Below are 19,611 nucleotides of genomic sequence, written 5' to 3'. Positions count from 1 at the left end.
ACATCTGACACTAGCCATGCGATAATTCTGTTTAATGGAATTAAATGTTTCCCCTTCCCAAAACAGGACAAAGAAATCCAGTTTGAGCCCGAGAGCTTACTGCTTTAAGTGTCAAAGCAGGTCTGAAACTAATCATCCTAACCACGCGCAATTAATCAGCGCCGATAACCAATAGCCGCACTCATCCCATAGACGCTCTAATCATTGGTGAGTAGCGCGAGTGCAAGGTGATATGCATTTGTGATCTGTAATGCGTTCCTCTCCAACAAACACACACAGATTCACCCCACTAACGACAAACGGTGAGTACCTTGCTACTGAATATCGTAAGAGCTATTTCTCCTTTGGACAGATATGACACCTAGTGTTGAACGTTTTGGTCCTTTTCTCCCGCTGACACGCACGCACGCACGCACACACACACACACACACACACACACACACACACACACACACACACACACACACACACACACACACACACACACACACACAGGGGCTATGCCGAGGAGTCTGCCAAAGTTACAAACAGATAGAAGAAAGAAGAGGTTGAAGTTGGCTCTTATCAGTACTTGCTGTGTGCTGCTGACACTGGCTATGCTGGCTCTGGGGTTGTACTACAGTAAGAATGCCAACACCGCAATACTGACTCTGGGGATGTACTGCAATTATAACCACACATACCATCATCTGCAATAGTTCTGTAACAAGAATATGGTCACTTACTGTGCAGTAGTCTGTTGTAATTAAGTATGCACCAAACCCAAGAATATATATTTCACATATATAGAATATCTATATTTCTCTATGCACCCGTTTTCTTTTCCTCAGTTTGGACAGAGCACTCTCAACCATTTCACTGCGAGTTATACTGTGTATGACTATGTATGTGACAAATAAACCGAACTTGAACCCCTGAATTTCAATATCGCACTGCAATAAGAATACTGTCATTTAGCAGTCACTGCTTTAAACGGGGCACTTGTCGGGGGGGGTGGGGGTTTTTTTGTTTGTTTTTTTATGTAATTCAGTTTCTTAAGCCTTTAAACATGCCTCTACACATTTAAAGAAAGTTGGATTTTTTTTTTCTTTGTATGCACTCTCTTGCTCTCTCTCAGTAATCAGGTTCATAAACTTGAAGTTTTACTTCTGTGCTGGGTCCCTGGAGTTTGTTGCCATAGCAGCAGTGTGTGATGGGAAGGATGATTGCATGGATGGAGAGGATGAGCTCAAGTGTGTATCCAACCTGAAGACCAACTCTGCATATCCAGGTACATATGCATAGGTGACAAAATGCAAACACCACACACCCAATTGCTTAAAAATGTATTTACACACACCTCCAAATTACACTCTCTAGTATATCTGAATGGGAGCAGCACAGAACCAGAATTCTTAGAACTGTACTATAGTAACTCCATTCTATGCATATTTTTTCTCTCTCTCTCTCTCTCTCTAGTGAGATTGGTGAGCAAGAGATTGATTTTGCAGGTCTCTGATGAGAACCACAAGTGGAGCAGTGTGTGTGCAGAGAACTGGAATACCTGGCACACGCGTGCAGTCTGCCAACAACTGGGCTATATGCAGTGAGCACATGCAAGCCAGCCTCCTGTGTGGCATCCCCTTCCCACAGTCCCCTCTGCTACTCACTTTGTCCCACTTGTGAAGGCCTTGGAAAAGCACAAACACTTCTCATGACTACTAATCCCATTGTACACTCTTGTTTGTCTTAATTCTTTGATGCTGGAGTTCTTTTCATGACTTTCTGTTACCAGTCTCAAAAGTAGTGCACTTGGTGGTGAACTGGGACACATGTTGTCCTGTGTTGTAGGAACCCAAGGAGCATGCAGGTGCCAGTGTCGAGTCTACCCTCTGACCTGTGTACTGCATTTGTCGCCCTTAATACTGAACCTCAACAAGCAAGCTCAAACATTCAGAGTTCACTTGCTGCGAGGTAACACTAAACAAAGTCCCTAAGCATGCACAATCATGATGCACAACTGTACATGTTCAAGAGGTTCATGCATTCTTGATGTTTCATTCATATATCTTTCAGAGATCAGTGTACCTCTAGCTCAGTAATATCACTGTCTTGCTCAGGTAAGTGTGTGTGTGTGTGTGTGTGCGTGTGCGCAGTGTCTTAGGGGTAGGTGTATTAAGGAGGTGGTGCTTGTGGACTGTTGTGGCTGTGTTGTAGGTGGTGTAGAGACTGCAGTAGAACTGTGTATGTGTGTGTAGACTGCGGGGAGGTGGTTAGTGAGGACCGTGTTATAGGAGGTGCAGAGACTGCAGTAGAACTGTGGCCATGGCAAGCCAGTGTGCAGTGGTACAGACAGCATGTGTGTGGAGGGGCGCTGATCTCCACACGCTGGGTCATCAGCGCTGCTCATTGCTTCGCTGGGTGAGTGTGTATATATACACACACTCAGGCGCATACATGACATAGGTCTGATGTAACCTTCTTGAGTCTTATGTAATTGTAACAGTTGGTCTTGGTGAAGAAAACTGCTTGCAGAAAATACATTTACAATCTCCTTTCCCTCGTGTGTGCACGCACACAGACGGACACAGGAACTAGGAGCCTGGCGTGTGGTTCTAGGCCAGACTTACATGACGTCATATGGAGGCATCTCCATGGAAGCCATTATCATTCATGGACACTACGACCCTGTAGGGCATGACTATGATGTCTCCATGCTCCGACTCACCTGGGATGTCACACCTGGAGGTGCTCCATCTTGAGCCTGCCCTCCACCCATCTGTTTGTAGTTAGACTCGGGGTCACCTCAAGGGTCCCCAGACAGTACATTATGTGGTCATATTCCTGCTCCAACCTGACTGAAGTAAGCAGGCAGTGTTCTCATAAGCTTTGATTAGCTGACTCGGGTCAGAACAGAACATGGTGGGTGTCTGGAATATGGAGTCCCCAGGGACTGACTTTTGGGGTGGGGGGTGGAATTCTACAAAATGAAGCATATAATATGTTAACTATTCCAGTCTGATCATCAGTTTCCTGTTTCTACCTATAGCCTCTATACATCCAGTCTGCTTGCCCCCATACCAGCTGTCAATCAAAGAGGGGGAGGAGCTTGTGGTGACTGGGTGGGGTACCCTGCGGGAGAATGGTGAGTGATCATACTTGCACAAACACAGATGCACAATACACAGCACACCATTCTGTCACTAAGTCCCATCTCTTTCTCACTCTCAGGTGAGTTGTCAAGTGTGCTAGAGAAAGCCACAGTACCTTTGATTGGCTGGTCCAAGTGTTCCAATTCATCCATCTATGGCTCTGCCCTCACTCCCAGAATGCTGTGTGCTGGCTATCTAAAAGGTGGAGTAGATTCTTGTCAGGTAAGAATTATTATTATGTTTATGTTCCATTCATATAGCACATTAAACAATCCCAAGGTCACTTTACAAAGCAGAGTTTAGGGGCCATAGCACTGAAGGGCCTACCTCCACATGAGGAAGGGCTGGTGTGTGGGACAGCGAGTAGGTTGGTACCAGGCCTGAGAGCGCAAGCTGAATTGTTGAGGGGTCAGGAGGTAGCTGGGAGCAAGGCTGTGAAGTGCTTTGATGAGTAGGATTTTGCACGTTATACAAGACAGGACCGGGTAGCCAGTGTAGCTAAGAAAGGGTGGGTGTGGTGTGAGTTGAGAGCTTAGTGTGTGTGAGGACTCCAGCTGCAGACTTCTGAATATACCATAATATTTGTAAGGACTTTGCAGGGGGTCCAATGAAAAGGATGCTGTACTAATCAATGAGGCACCATGAAGGCATGAACCAAAGCCAACGCATCATCCTCAGTGAGGAACAGGCCAACATGAGCAAAGTTGCATATGTGAAACAAAGCAGTCTTAGTAAGGGACGTGTTAGAAATCTTTGTTTTTACTTGACGGGTGCATGACTCAAAATGGCCTACTCTCTTACCTTGGAAAGGTTGGGTTTTTGTTTTTCCTCCTTTTTCTTTTAGAATATACTTGCTTGGAACACGCTCTGTTGACCACCTGTCATCTTTCTGCTCTTCTCTCTGTTCTTCCCCACTTCCTGCTTCTCCAGGGCGACAGCGGGGGTCCGCTGGTCTATTTGGGGTCACGATGGCAGCTGGTGGGGGTGGTGAGCTGGGGTACAGGTTGTGCTCGTCGTGGAAAACCCGGAGTGTACACCAACATCAGCCAGTTACTGGACTGGATTTATGCCATGATGGAGGTGAGTGTGCATGTTATGATTGTGGGTGGATAAAGATTTGGGTAGTGTACTTCTCAGGTAGCAATGGTTATAAAGTGGTTGCGTTGCTATCAATTATATTGGCTTATAGTGAGTTAGAATGGATAATGAATTCAGTAACTATTTCCACAAATAAACATGATTAAATCTTACTAAATCTAAAGACCTTTTCTCCAATCTTGTAACTTAAGGCTAAAACTAGGGCCAAGTTTTGGGACCCATCTTGGCACTGCACTCAGTGCTGAATCAGTAAATGGTAGATGGTTTAAACTACTTAAGGTAGTAATTATATAGTAACTCCAGGATAAATGCATCATTTTACATGGCTGGATTCAGGAGTTTAGATGCACTATTTACTTGCGCTCTACTGATATCCTTCTGTCTATATCCGAGTGTTCTTCAAAACTCAAATGAAAAAATGTTTACAGTTTATAGTCTCGTCTTAAACAGGTGTAAATAATCACAGTGTATGTGGCAGATAGTTGAAGGGCTTTCACTGACTGAAAGCATAATGATTTACTATTTGGGGGGTGGTTCTTTCTCTCCAGAAAAACCAGTGAGGATGTATACAATGGATGGCGTGAGTGCTCAATCAATGACCAACCACAACAATGTGATTGTTTGCTGTGACAAAGGAGTTACTATCTGTAAGGTTAAAATATTTAATCATACATGGCTGCAAGAACATAAATTATAAACTTGGTAGTAATCGGTGGATGCTAGTTGGTACCAATTAGCAATCTGCATTATAAAATCATGCAAACTAATCCATGGACTAGCAATCTTGACCTGTTTTACGATCTATACCATTTTGGGGCAAAATATTCCTTTTAGCAAGTGTGGTATGTCTGTGATGTTTGTTTAATTCTGTTAAATGTTTAGTGTTTCATGGTTAAAGTTAAAGCGCTGTGCTTTTGTGGAATCATTGGTAACCTTTTTAAAAAAAATTCAACTGTTCAATAAAGAAATTAAAATTGGGGAAATAAATCCTGCCAACTTTTTTATCTTGGGAAAAATTAATCTTCATGCCTAAGGATATGAAACTTTCCCAGATGGAAGTGAGCAACTACAATGCAAATATCATGAATAAATTGGGGGGGGGGGGGGGGGGGGTGAATCAAAAGATGCCACAGAGATCGTCAAAGTGATCAAGTAAGAGACACAGTAATTTGGTATCCAAAACTTTTATTTCTACAGCTTTCTTACAGTATGTAACAATCCTAATCGATATGCATAACAGTGCAGTGTAATATCCAGAACAAAACGGCTGAACATTAAGTTAAGGCTAAAGGAAGGGACCAAATTGCACACACTAAACTTAAACAGACTATCTCTGATTTACATTCCTTTATTTATCTGTGGCAGATGCCAGTTTGCATATGGATCTTGTGACTTGTCTTAAAATAATTCTTCGCCTATGAAATGTTAACACAGCCAATCAAATAAACCAGTTAATTAGAATGATCACATGAAGTCAGTTGGACTCCATTAGCTTTTAAACTTTATTAGCATAGCATCTGCTATGCTAGTTAGCATACTTGGCAAATGTTCCTTTTTAAACATTGAAGGAGAAAATTGCCTGGATGAGTTGCGATACTGTGCTACATTTCTGGATTATAAAGCTATTTGAGGCAAAGGGTTTTGTGTAATTTGACGGTATTAAGGTACCTTTTCAGGATCCACTGCAGAGAATTGGTCTTAGACACATCATTGACTCTTTTTACACATTTGTGGAATTTTAACACTGAACTGTAATGGTTATGAGGTAAGGATAATTGGAGACCTGATGTGATGGTAGAAAATCCTCCTTATTGCTGATGCCACAACATGGTGAGGACAGAACTGATCCAAGAACAACACGGAAAGCGTCTACCTGATACGCATCATCAGTCCGTGTTGTTGCAGTCTGTATTGTATTGTTCAGTACATGCCTGTAAATTTTAGGAGTGCAACAGTAATGCACTTACTTTGACAGAGAACCATGGGAGGTTGCATAGTTCCGACCCAGAACAAAGCTATTTAAATCTGTCAGCTGGTCAACATTTTTGATCAGTTTTTTTTTTTTTTTAGTTTTGATCTCCAGCCCCTGATGACCATATGCTGTTACAGAAATAGAACATATGGCTGCAAGAACAGCCTCATCCCTTCAGACCTTGATTTCTGCACTAATTACATGTAAAAAAAAAAAAAAAAAAAAGGTATTGTCAAGCAAGAATAATGTGCAATCTGCTTGAACTAATATGCACAATTATATGTGTTATTGTTAAATAGTTAGGGGGAACAATTCATTAATTTGAAGTCATTTTCCAGAAGAATGTCGGGGGTAGTTTAAAAGAAATTGGATTTGGCAACAAGACGATGACCAAAAACAGTAAATCAATAGTAAATCGTCAACAACTGTACAGCTAAAATGGAGGAGAATTTCTGCTGCTCAATAATCCAAACCTCAGCAAACTACACAAACTGTGACATGAACTGAAGAGAGCTGTTCACATAAGGAATGCCAGAAATATCAATGCAATGAACTGAAACTGTTTTGTAAGAAGGGATGGTAAGAAATACATCCTAACGCATGTTCAAGTCTCATCACCAGCTATAGGAGGTGCATAGTGGAGGTCATTGCTTCTAGGACACATTTGACCAGGTATTAAACATGTCATTTTTAAACCTGCACTATGAATGTTTGTTTAAATTATGCTTTCAGTATTGATGAGAAGTACAATTGTTTGTGTTTTATTTCAAGTATATTGCTTGTCATGTGGCTTAAAGATCAGACTGCATTAATATGGGTAATTAATGCAGAAACTGCCTGGAGGGTTACAGTCTTATGACTGTAAATGTGGACCTGCTAAGATTCCTCAGGGGACTCAACCCTCATTCAAAGATTTTTGGATTCTGATATGAGGTATGAGGCTCACTATAAATCAGCCCTTGACTCCATCTAAACAGTCAGCCAATCAGCAGCTAATTCAGGTAGGTTTAGCATGATGCTAATTACCTAATGCAGCAAAATTTAATCCAGCCAATCAGGCACATTAAAATAACTGACTAATTACAAATCTTAAGCAATTAAAATTTATAAGTCAATATAACTAAGTAATCAGATGACAAGTTTTTATCAAGACATTTCCCAATACTGAGAAACACATACAGGCTTACATAACACACTCAAGCATCAACTGCATTTTTGTCTGATTAAATAAAGTCCATGAAGTTAAGTTAGAGGTATGGGTGTACCTCTTTTCCATTTATCTTTTAAAAATGATGAAAACGATCATAAAATATAAAATTGTATCTTAAACTGAAAATTGTATCTTTCTTAAAATCTCACTTACAAAAATGTTCTGGTAATATGTATGTAATAATTTCTGGTAATATCACTGTTTATTTCACTATTTCTGGCCCTTGTCAAATATGGCCTTGCCCTCTTTCCCTGATGCTTACAGATAAAATCATATGACTACATTTTCTCCTAGAAGCATGTTAAACTGCACCTACTATCAAATTTGGTTCAAAGCTACAGTATAATATATTTATTGCTAAATGATCACAGTAAGACCATGGAAGCCAGAATGATTCACTTTTGACATATACCACCTTATTCTTTCAGGTGTGGCACCATAAAACTTGTTCTCATACTACCTCAGTCTGCACACCAAAATGCACTCTGAACATCTTAGTGTATCCTGATCCAAACTAAAACTCCAATGTAGACTTATTTGAATTAGAACTCATTTAAAAAATGATTTTAAATGCTTATAGTTGATCACCTAGGAAGTCTTCAGTGCACCTGGAAAGTTTTGCATACTGTACACTCACAGGCTACCACCACAGTCTTAGGTCCAGCCACAAGCTTCACATCCTTGACCACGCGAGGTGAGAGAAATAGTTCGAAAAAGAGCTAGCTGGTGCAGAGGGATCCAAAACATCAGCGCTAGGAGGTATGCGTACATAAGATGAATCCCTCAGATTTGTGTACTCTGAACTTAAGGTAACACAATAAGAAAACACAGAAAAGTTTGCTCCCACAATATAACTTCAAATGTCCAAACCTTAATATCATGCTGACAGGCCTTAATTCTAAGGGTTTAACCCTCATCGATCGCAGTACAGCATTTATTAGATCTTCGATAATATAGTGATGCTACAGTCCAAGTGTCAGTCTGCTACACCAACCTACCACCTGATAAGAAACGTGAGGCTACTCTAGAGCAAAACCAATAAAGAAAACCCCTTCCACATGAGAAGCAGTCAGAAAATGTTGAACACTGCAAAATGTTGTCCCTCCGTGTTTGCCCATGGTTTACTTTCTGCAAGGGATGAACGTGTCCTGTACGTTTCAAAGGAACCCTGCCAAAGCCTCGGAAAAGAAAGCTGAAACGGCACCGCCTCCTGCTGACGGTGCAGAATCAGGATGACATAAGCAATACTGTCTTTGCTCCGCCTCCGTTCTGCCAGTTCCATTAGCTGCAGAACGTAACATTGAAAAAGTGCTTTGAAATTCTTAAGGGTTGATCATTTAGCGAGGCCTCAGTGTACATGCAAACCCTAGTGTACTGTAAACCGACAGGCTCCCAACAAAGGTCTTAGGTCCAGCCAAAATGTCCAGTTAACACGCATCAATACTAGTAAAAATATAAAAACCATTTCAGAATAACTCTTAGATTTTTTCCCAAAAAGAATCTGTGGAAACCAATATTCTAGGTATGGCATGCAGGTGGGGAAAAATATTTAAAAAGGTATCTGATTCATCAATATTTTTAAATAAAAATTATATCAGATTATATTATAATTTATTTTGCATATTCAGGTAAAGGTTTATTGAACTTAGTGCCTCTATACCTAATATATCTGGAGTAATTTTAACTATGTTAATAAGTAAGTAATTAACTCATTAATTAATTGATTAATCTTGAACTGACTTCAAACTGACCCCCAAACCAATTAAAAAATAATAATAATAGGTGTGCTGCATTCAATTAGCATTGACATACAATAATGTTGTAGCCACTCATTTGTTTATTAGTAAGCCTGCATTAACATCATGCTTGTCTGAGGAGAAGTATTATTATTGCCTGATTATTGCATTCACATTTTGCTGAGTGAATCTGGATGAATTAGGATTCATTTGAATGTCTCAGAGTATACATTCTGTGAGATGATGGCATAAGATTTTTCCCCAACTTTGAAGCTGTTGCTTTAGATTTAAGGGGTGTACCTTTTATAATGATATAAAACCAGAAGGATATTTTCCTATAGTAAGCTATTCTACGAACGTCAGCCATTAGCATGCTAGAATGCATTGCTTAATAGCTTAATCATTTAAAGCAGCATTTGTTTCATTCCATATATTTTTCTAGAGAAAACTGGTTTCTAGGGATTGTCAAGTATTCATTCATTAGCTTATGTCTTCTATTTTTTGTTTTTCTTTCAAAGGTTTTGCATTATATGGTTTTGTATTATATGGTTTTGCATGTGTTTAGTCCTCCCCACCAGCGGGTGGCAATAGAAGCGTTTACAGGCACCTGTGTCTCAAGCACAAATAACTAAATATAAATAATGATAATATAAAGAATATAAAGTGTACGATGAGCTGGACTCAAAATTATTTCACCCAATGAAAAGTACACATTGTGATGTCACAACTACAACTACAATCTACATACTTAATTTAGTTTACTTTAACTTTCAAAATGAAACATACATAATTCCATTTTATGAAATTAAATTATTTCTGCCTATTTCCAGATTTATTTTTTTTTTACCCTTGTGCAACATTTCCAATTGCTGCAGCTCAACAAATCGGATACATATGTATACAACCAGTAAAAAGTTCCACACGCACACTTCTTGCATTTGCCAGCAGTATCTGAAGTATCTGAGTGTTTGAAGCCAATGGGTGTGTTGCAAATGTGTTTGGAGAAACCTCCCAAGAAGAACATTTGAGTCCAACTCAGTTTAAAAAAATCAAATTAAACACTAATACAGCTTACACTGCATTTATCCCTGTCACATTGTTCGAATAAATTTTTTTTTTCAAATACCTTAGGAAAAACAGTGCAAGTTTTGCATTTATCTGTATATCTTTTTAAATGCAGGTAGATGTGTGCAATAATTGAGAGCATATTTAAATATATGCATACATCAATAAGGCCCACCCTTTTCATTCACATTTGTGCTTAGAAATAACAAAAAATTAAAATAATATGAAAACAAAAACATGTAAATTAAAAGTAAGGTACCATTTACGCAGTGTGAGAAAGGCAACTATAAGAGGCTACATTCATCCATGCAGATTTTGAGCTAGCAATGTTTTGAGTCTATGAGAATAGAAAACAATGTATAAATATAATAGCTAAATAAGAACTTTTTGTATGCATATATGAGCTGAGACATGAACAAATGGAAAGCATGTGGGTTGGTGTGGGTGTGGGTTGGGGTGGGGGGTGTAGGGGGGTGTGGGTTGGGGTGAGTGTGTGTGGGTGAGTGTGGGTTGGGTGTGTTGGGGGGAGGTTGGGGTGGGTGTGTGTGCATATGCACAAACGTGAGGTGTCGGTCTCATGCTTTCTTTGGTGTGGCTTTGGAAGTTACTCTGGATCCTGACAGACTGTTTACTGTATTATCAATCCCTGAGGAGGTGACAAGGCACTCCTTACTGCAGACACAAAAGACAGACAGACACAGAGAGACAGAGGAACAAAGAGAGAGAGAAAGGGTAAGGTGCGAGGGACAAAACAGCAGCAGATAGCGTTTTCTCATTCGAGTCAAATGCATCTGATCTGAAAGGTGTAAACATAATCTTACTTTTTCTCCTTGATTTTATCAAGCACGTAGATGGTGAAGTTCTTGAGCAGCATGAAAATCATCAGCAGTGCTATGCATCCTCCCACGCCGGAAACAATGATGAGCTTCAGAGTGTTGTCCACAACCCTCACTACGAGCAGAGACCAGACGTGAATCCACCCACCGTGCACACGTCATGTGCACTGGTTTGCTCTCCTTCATCAGGGAGTGCATGCTATGCAGTTACAAGCAACTTCTTTCCTCTCCAACTGCACCTTAACTAAGTAGCCAGAATACAGTGAATTATTCTGTAGGAATGCAATACAATTTGGAGTGATGAAGGAGATTTCCAGTATTTTAGTGGAGAAGAGTAGACTTTGCTTTTAACATGACTTGCAGCTTCCTGCTAGTGTACAGTCAGTCAGGCAAAGCATTAATGACATTCTAATGATACTTTATATAGTTTTGTGTCACTATAATAACAGCAAAAATAATATTCTGCTGTTTACGTGATATGATCATGTGAAGAAGCTTTGCTTCTTATTTAATTTAATAATAATAATAATAATAATTGTGTTTCTTTTTTCGTTGTTCTATTGTCTAGTATCTAGAGGAAAATGTTTGACTTGCAATAGATGGTTAATTATCAATGTACACGATGTATAGTGTCTGACAAAATCCCACATTTTACCACACATTCTTTCCAAATGTCCCAGTCTCTTTCTCTCCACAACACTCACGCTCGTCCACCACGTATAATGTGAAGATAGCGCTGTGGTTCTTTCCACGCTCTTTGGGGTTTTTGCCGAAGCACGTGTACTGGCCCGCATCCTCAAACGTCACGTTCCAGATCACCATGGACAGGTTGTTGCCCTTACTGGAGCCCACATACTCAACCCGCTCTCGGTAAATATTAACGTCCATCGGCTCGGCATTATCGATTGGGATCACTGAATCCAGCACCTGATTGGAAAACACAGCTGTCAATAACAGATCCCAGGTTATGTGACTGGATGAAAGAGCCTTCAAATATTCAATCTTGTGTTTGACCCCGCCTTCTGGAACAGCAATAGGAACAGCCTACCTTTGAAATGTCACTAGAATCAGCCATCAAAAATGATCCAATTGATTATTAGTCTGAAGTTTAGGAACAACAGAAGTGAACACTGTGGTGACTTGGGCTCACCGTCAGCATGGTGCCATTGTCGTTGAACTCCCATTTGAAGTACAGGTTCTTGATGCCGATGCAGCTCAAGTAGGTGCAAGGAATCAGAACGTCACTGCCATTCACAGCCTCCAAGAAGGGGATCTTACCTGTGGACATCTCTAATGCCTCGACCACACACCCGCCTCACACACCACACACACACACACAACACTACTCAAGAAACTTCTTGAAATTGGTTCCATCACACATCTTGCTTTTTTTCTCTCTCTCTCTCTCTCTCTCTCTCTCTCTCTCTCTCCATCCTGCTCTCTCTCTACATCATTTCCATTCCTCTCTCTCCTTCACTCCACCCCCCTTCTTTCTCTCTCTTTCTTTCTTGCAGCAGTGATGCTGCAAAATCTCATTCACAGCCTCTGCAGCTGCTCCCTCCCTCTGCAGTGGGGGTGTGTGGCTGTTCCCTCGCTCCCTCCCTCTGCAGTGGGGTGTGTGGCTGTTCCCTCCCTCTGCCATGAGGACACCGGTGCTTTCTGCACTGTCTGCAAAGCACTACATGCAAGTGACGGTCAGGAAGTGCAAAACCATGCAGATGCAGCACAAAATCTGTTCATAACCCCTTACATTCACACAAGGGACCTCCGGCGGGTCCAGACCCTCGTCCCTCACCCTTAAATACCTTTCTAAGGAAATACCTAAATACCTTTTTAAATATATTTAGAACTAAATACCTATATACTGTTCTAACTAAATATCTATGAATTAAGGAGTTATTGAATTAAGTGCCTTAAGATTCTTACCAAAATATAATGCCTGGATTTTAAGAGATTAATAATGCTATAAATGAGACTGATACTTGGTTTGTACGGTTCACACACCAAAAAACAAACAAACATCTATGAAAACACCAGCGGCAGCCACTGTTCTGGGGTTCAGGTCCACCAAGCTGCCAGAGGACTCCTGGTTGGCTCATGGAGTGAGACGCCAGGAGTGTCATACGGAGCCCCAGCGCCCTGCGGTTCCTCCTCCACCCTGAACTGAAGGCGGTGGCTCCACAGCAGAGACAAACATATTTCTGTATTTTGGAACACCGTTTTGTTTTCTTCCCTTTCATTTTGGAAGATACATATGAAAATAGAAAGGTTGCGTAAGGCAAAACTCTCTCTCAGGAACATTAATATCTCAGTGGGTAATTTAAGTGTTTTGCCTATATCAGTTCTGGTTAGCTGTGTAATGGGTCAATAAATAAGAAATCTTTGGATGGACTAGCATAGATACTGTGACATATAAATGAATGGACCTGTGCTCTAACATAGATACTGTGGTCTAACATAATTCAGTAACATGCAAACCTCACTGGTAATGAAAGCTCTGCCTTTAGGCATTTAGTAACTGCAACAAGTTACTTCTTTCCCTCACTCTCTCTCACTGTCTCTCTCATTGTGTCTCTCACTGTCTCGATCTTTTTAACACACCTATTGGTCAAGATGTCAGCAGAGTTATGAAGCTTATCATTGCAGAAGGAATGGGATGACTCCCCTGTATTAACTCTGTTTCTAAAACTAACTGAAGTTCCAACACAAGCAGTTATATGAAAACAAGGTGATTGTCCTCAAACCTTGGATCTCATTATAACTTCTAAGAAAAAAAAAAAAACATACTAAAACTAAAATGTTTAAGTCTAAGTTCTAATGTAGGATTACTACCTGATTTGTAAAGTCTATTGAAGGGAATTTAAGGCACAAGGCAGCTGATTCTCTTTTGTTCAGAGACACTTGATGGTGATGCTTGCTGAGGACAGTGTCACCTGACCAGGATGTGCATCTGGCCCTGCTCATGTCATATAACCCCAAGATCACCTAAGTCATTTGACAGACATACTGCACATGACCGGGGGGGGGGGGGGGGGGGGGTACTGAGGCCAACCATGCTTTAGTTTTATCAACAAACAAGTTCTCACAAACTTTCTGAGATTAATCAGGGTTGTTGGAAAAGGTCATAAAAATAGTAGACTTCTGTTCTTTGGACCTGCACCTCTGGACACTAGGTTAACACAGAGGTCTGCTGCTTTGGTGTCAGAACCATCCACAACCAGCCCATCTCTCTGAATGTAAAGACATTGCATTTGTTTGTTGTAGCTGTTTACCATATGCTTCTTGGCTTTCAGTCTTGCAGTTGTTAAGTTGCTACTATTTTGATTAGGAACTAATGACGTCTTGTCTCCAGCTTGTCTCGAGATCTTTAACATCACCTGTGTAAGACTGAAATTTCGGCATACTGCCTCTTGGTTTGTTTTCTTCCTCAAGCCCACCAAATAACTTAATACCACAATGAATGAATGACCTGCAGTTCCCTAAAGCTGGTTTGTTGACTGAATGGTAGACATACAGTGAACCGCTGGAGCGTCCATCTGAGAGCTGGTTGGTGTGGGAGATGGGGGGAACTTAGTTTGCTGATTCACCACAGACAGCAATAGGGAGCAAACTCTTTACAAGTCTGCCGGGTTTTAAATCAATTCAGTATCTGGAACAGTGCTGTCACACAGAGACACCTTTGCTCTAATCCTGCCACAAAGCATTGCTTGCCTGCATACCTGACTGTCAAAGAAATATGAGAATGATCTCACCTAGCCCAACCTGACACGTTATACTGCAATTCGACATCCAGCACTGGGACAGTGTGTGTGTATATATGTGTGTGTCGCATAGGTTCTGTCACTGCACTGGAATGTGAATTTCTGTTTTATGAGGCAAAACAGCAGATATCACCCAACTTACCATATATAAGTAGAACACATGCACGTACACACACACACTCACACACACACACACACACACACACACACACACACATCTTCAGAAACATCAGCAGAAACACTGGGAACGCCACACTAGGAGTCAACACTGCGTTAGAAGCTTATTGTGAATGCCAGTACCCCTACTTTAAAACGAGATTTCAACTTGAGTGTGCTGTTCTAAAACTAACCCTCCTTAGTGACACAAGAATAAAGCAGATCAACTAACTCAAGAGAAGAAAAGGAAAAAAATGTAAAAAGAAGGAGAAAAAGAATGGAGGATTTGTGCATGGGTCTCTATGTGTGAAATTCAGAAAATACCAGTCTTACTGAAGATGACAATAAGTGAAAGGTAGAGGGCGCTCTTCTCCGGCCAGCACCTGCTCCCTCTCCGGATTCCTGCACTCCAGATCTCCATCTCCCGTTCTCCTCTGTGCGCTCTGCCAAGTCGTAGAGGAGCTTTCTGTCTGCCGCTCTTTTCCCAATATCCCTCCTGTCTCCTAGGCTGCTCCGAAGCCAGGACGCTCCGCCCCACGTGCACAATTCCGCCCTGGCTGCGCAGGACCCGCTGGGTCACCTGAGGCTTTCTTTTCCACCCAGAAATTCGTGCGCTCGCTTCAGACCTCTGCTTGCTCTCTGCGTCCGAAGCAGTCCGAGTGGCAGAAGATCCAACTTACTTGGAGAGAGTTCAGGAGAGTTTGGCATGCAGGGAGTGCCAGTCGTGCTCCCCTCAGCCGTGAGGACGAACAGTCAGCTGATTTTGCCCGACTCTGAAGGGTGTCTGGTTTGGTTCTGCCTGGCCCAGAGTTCCGTCTGGTCTAGTTCTGCCTGTTTGGTTACCCTGAAAAGACTCTAAAGCTGAAGTCACCACTCCCCCCAAAGCAAAAGGTCATGAAGAGAGCAAGGATCAATAAGACTAAAGAGTGAGAAAGAAAGTCAAGTGCAGGTTGCATAGTATGTGCACTAGACACTTCACTGATAAGAATTAACTAACCCTAGAAACATCACTGATAACTAATGCATCATCCCAGTGTTACTTTGTATGAAAGTGAGTTACAGTCCTTATCTGTGAGCATTCGGCACTGTATGAGGGTGGAGATATGTATGTGTGTGTGTGTGTGTGTGTGTATGTGGGGGGGTGTTTGTGTCATACCTCCTCTGTCGTGCAGGTAACTGCATGTCCAATAGGCAAAAATCCATCTGCAGAATTCATGCGCACAAATAGACTCACAGTGCTGCTCTGGTCCTGATGCTGGTCACACACACGCGCGCACGTGCACGTCCGCGAGCACCACAGAGGATGTGTGTGCAGCCCTCTCTGCGAGTGCAGCCTCAGTCTCTCTCTCTCCCTCTGCTGAAAGGAATCTGGCTCGAACTCAACTTTCTCTGCTTTAGCTGCCGATTTCATCTCCCTTGCTTTCCTCCTCCTCCTCCTCTCTCTCTCTCTCTCTGCCACCTTTAAATTGAAGTTCAGATCATTGAGTCACACCGTCTCTGTACTTTCTCAAACTCTTCTGCAATGCAGGCTCTTGGCAGCACTGACCACGGATCAGTTTATTGGACTGAGCTAACCAGAAAAATGGATGGGACTCTGATCCCAGAGAAGCACAATCAGCTCCACTCTCTGCTCTGTGATTTATGAATGGAAACCTGGCTTTTAGGCAGGCAGTGGGAAAGACAGCCCAGGGAGACATAAGACCCTGCACTGTTTGTGTGTGCACCCTCTGCTTTAACACATCTAACACAACTCACATAGGATTTGGTTTGTTCTTGAACAACTTCAGTAATTACCTAAATTGAATCCTATGGGTTAGGGAGAAAAATAGGAAAAGTACAGTCTCCAGGCCTTGCTGTACATGTGTGTGTTCAAAGGAACGGTGTGTTCACTGCATTTTGGAAGACAGCATCCAAATCCCAGGAGGCTCAAAGTGAGAGTGACTTTGAACATGTTTACCTCTCCAGTGGACTGTGATGGTTGGGTTTCTTATGACTCTGCATTTCAGCTCACACTCAGCCGCCTTCCTTCAGCAGTGTCGGGTTTTCCAGCCTCAGGATAGTCATTTCCACACGCAGTCAGCTCTCTCTCTCTGTGTGTGTGCGCGCGTGTGTGTTTGTGTGTGTGTGTGTGTGTGTGTGTGTGTGTGTGTGTGTGTGTGTGTGTGTGTATAGGTATGTTAGTAGGTCATACCTATAAAACAGTACATATGACTTTTTATTTTCAGGCCTTTTCCAGCATACAGCATCACGTGATGTTTTCGTATCACGTACGTGTGGGGAGAACGAGTACATGTGAAACTTTCCATTGAAGGGCTGAATTAAGCAATAATCCACTGAGAACCTACGGACGTAGTCAGTGCATAAGTACAAACTCACAGGAGAGTAGGTGTGTAAACCTGCACAGCATATCAGAGCAGGTCAACGGCACCAGAGGTAATGATGACAGAGTAGACATTCAGTGAACCGCTGGAGCGTCCTTCTAAGAGCCGGTTGGTGTGGGAGGTGGGGTGAACTTAGTTTGCTGATTCACCACAGACAGCAATAGGGAGCAAACTCTTTACAAGTCTGCCGGGTTTGCTTCGAATGGTGTTAAAGCATTTGTTCAAAATCAATTCAGTATCTGTAAGAGTTGGTCTCCTGAGTGTGAAAGATCTACAACAATGACAGAGGCTCGTTTTAATAATCCAGATTTGTGATTGGAGGATTAAAAAAAGCGGGGGAAAAAAGAGTGAAATGCTGACATCAGCAATGAAACAGTGACTCAACAAAAGAGAACAAACAAAGAAATAAATAATAGACATAATAAATAAATAAATAATAAAGACATAAAAATGATTGCCTTTCTGTATGCTCCCTCTGTCCCAGAAGGCTGAAGATGTGTTTAAAGCAGGTGTTTTTCATCCACTTACTGACTTAAAACACTTCCCAGAGAGGTTTTGTACATACGATTTATTGATAATACAATAACACCAACTCATTAATCTCTGTGGTACACAGATGGGTCGGACTTGGTTTTTCAGCACATCCCACGGATGCTCAATCGGACTGAGCGCTAGTGAACCTGGAGGCCAATTCAACACCTTGAACTATCTATCATGCTCCTCAAAAAATTCCCTGAAATTTCCTGCTGAAAGGGGCCACTGAATTTAGGGAATACTGCTAGCATGAAGGGGTGTGCTTGGTCTGCCAGTGTTTAGGTAGGCAGTATGTGTCAGAGTAAAATCCACATGAACAACAACACAACATTGCCCAGAGCATCACAAAACAAAGATATGAATTTAAGACTGGGAGAATGTTTATTGGTTATAACAATTTTTATTCCAGTGGGCACTGCAGGGTGACTTCCACCATCCACTGTCTGGAGAACTTCCTCTAATGCCCCAGAGACTCTCATCTCTCCTCCCTCTGCCACAGTTAATGGAAAAGAGAGAGAGAGAGAGAGAGAGAGAGAGAGAGAGAGAGAGAGAGAGTGTGTGTGTTTGTGTGCATGCGCGTGTGTGAGTGTGTGCCTGTCTTTCTGCTTCCCTTGCATTTCAGAAGCTGTTTTTGTGATGCGCTAGTCGTTGTTCGGACTAATCGTGTCTGCAGATGGCAGGAACTGCTGACTCATCGTGCTCTGTTAACATATGTCTGCTCCAAGGACCATTTCCATCCCATTAATGTAGTTCTGGCATGCTGCTGAAGAACAAAGCGGTCATATGACCTGCAGCGAGTCCAGGATGGGAAATAGGCTGAAGCTTCTGCAATACCCTATTCCCCAGACACAACTTCTCACGTAATAACCAAGCCTATATGCGCTAAGACATCCCCACTAGATGACTTTGTTTCCCTAAACTTAGAAAAAAAGCAGGTTAACTTACCAGTAACTAACAGTCTATTTTGCTTATTTTTGTAGGTATGGTAGCAGTGTTGTATCGGGCAGCAGGTATACAGTGGGCAGGGAAGGGGTGGGGGACCTGCACCTGCAGTGGTCACACACATACACAAATGCCTGGGCTTCCTGAGGGCATCTGCAGCGCTCTCTCTCTCTCACACACACACCCACACATATGCACACAGAGACCTGGGCTTCCTGAGGGCATCTGCAGCTATCATTCTCATTCTCTCTCTCTCTCTGCTGTTCTAAGAGGACTTTCTCTTTTTCTGGATTAGTTCCAGTCAATGCTGCATATCTTTCCACATCTCTCTCTCTCTCTCTCTCTCTCTCACACACACACACACACACACAAATGCGCGGTAATGTCCTCTGCTGGTGCAGTAAAGTGGCTGGCCGAGGACAAGACTCAGCACTACCAGATATACTGCGGTGTGCATGCATGCACATACACGTGCACACACACACACACACACCTTTAAGCAAGACAGATCATATACATTTTCACTCCCTCTTTTATAATCTGACAAAGAAGCATTTTGTCCCTCTGTGTAGTAAATGCCATAAGAGTCAATCACACTTCTACTATAGGTAGTGGACAGTAGGGGCTCCTTTCTGCACCCCTGGGATCGCACTCACTCATACCACGTCTGCCACTCACTCACCCATGCCACGTGTCCTCATTTTAGGCAAGGCTAAAACCATATTCTTCTGGCTCAAGGTCACAGCACACACTCAAGGTCATGTGTTCTCTACACTACAGAGATACAG

At 42.1% G+C, this 19,611-nt stretch overlaps 2 protein-coding genes across 3 annotated transcripts; one reads left to right on the top strand and one right to left on the bottom strand.

Annotated features, from left to right (window-relative positions):
• The first annotated feature begins 501 nt into the window (after window positions 1–501).
• On the top strand, window positions 502–4,245 carry tmprss4b (transmembrane serine protease 4b). Its single transcript, XM_035526849.1, has 10 exons — window positions 502–622; window positions 1,119–1,271; window positions 1,460–1,586; window positions 1,832–1,954; window positions 2,057–2,100; window positions 2,239–2,401; window positions 2,562–2,728; window positions 3,030–3,125; window positions 3,212–3,354; window positions 4,063–4,245. Exons 1-10 carry the CDS (start codon window positions 502–504, stop codon window positions 4,243–4,245), a joined length of 1,320 nt encoding a protein of 439 aa, XP_035382742.1.
• A 6,458-nt stretch (window positions 4,246–10,703) lies between these two features.
• On the bottom strand, window positions 10,704–16,248 carry scn4bb (sodium channel, voltage-gated, type IV, beta b). 2 transcript variants are annotated; one of them, XM_027028631.2, is made up of 6 exons: window positions 16,123–16,248; window positions 15,300–15,839; window positions 12,200–12,363; window positions 11,754–11,976; window positions 11,035–11,164; window positions 10,704–10,885 (listed from the first exon to the last, which is right to left on the bottom strand). In XM_027028631.2, exons 2-6 carry the CDS (start codon window positions 15,385–15,387, stop codon window positions 10,789–10,791), a joined length of 702 nt encoding a protein of 233 aa, XP_026884432.1. In that variant the 5' UTR covers window positions 15,388–15,839; window positions 16,123–16,248; the 3' UTR covers window positions 10,704–10,788. The 2 variants fall into 2 exon arrangements, with proteins under 2 accessions (XP_026884432.1, XP_026884430.1); XM_027028629.2 differs by having other exon boundaries at window positions 15,300–15,827.
• Window positions 16,249–19,611: the final 3,363 nt, after the last annotated feature.

Source organism: Electrophorus electricus, chromosome 6 (assembly GCF_013358815.1).
Source record: "Electrophorus electricus isolate fEleEle1 chromosome 6, fEleEle1.pri, whole genome shotgun sequence".
NCBI classification, from domain to species: Eukaryota; Metazoa; Chordata; class Actinopteri; order Gymnotiformes; family Gymnotidae; genus Electrophorus; species Electrophorus electricus.
The sequence above is the reverse complement of the archived record's forward strand: the minus strand, read 5'-3'. Positions and strand labels throughout refer to the sequence as shown.

What these genes read in the sequence shown, in the direction of transcription:
- tmprss4b (XM_035526849.1), top strand. Translation starts at nt 502, where the DNA reads ATGCCGAGGAGTCTGCCAAAGTTACAAACAGATAGAAGAAAGAAGAGG. An exon ending in AATATCACTGTCTTGCTCAG is followed by an intron (nt 2,101 to 2,238) that starts GTAAGTGTGTGT and finishes ATGTGTGTGTAG; the next exon opens with ACTGCGGGGAGGTGGTTAGT. An exon ending in CTGGGATGTCACACCTGGAG is followed by an intron (nt 2,729 to 3,029) that starts GTGCTCCATCTT and finishes TTCTACCTATAG; the next exon opens with CCTCTATACATCCAGTCTGC.
- scn4bb (XM_027028631.2), bottom strand. Translation starts at nt 15,387, where the DNA reads ATGGAGATCTGGAGTGCAGGAATCCGGAGAGGGAGCAGGTGCTGGCCG. An exon ending in TTCACTTATTGTCATCTTCA is followed by an intron (nt 12,364 to 15,299) that starts GTAAGACTGGTA and finishes GTGGTGTGTGAG; the next exon opens with GCGGGTGTGTGGTCGAGGCA. An exon ending in GATAAAATCAAGGAGAAAAA is followed by an intron (nt 10,886 to 11,034) that starts GTAAGATTATGT and finishes TTGTGTCTGCAG; the next exon opens with TAAGGAGTGCCTTGTCACCT.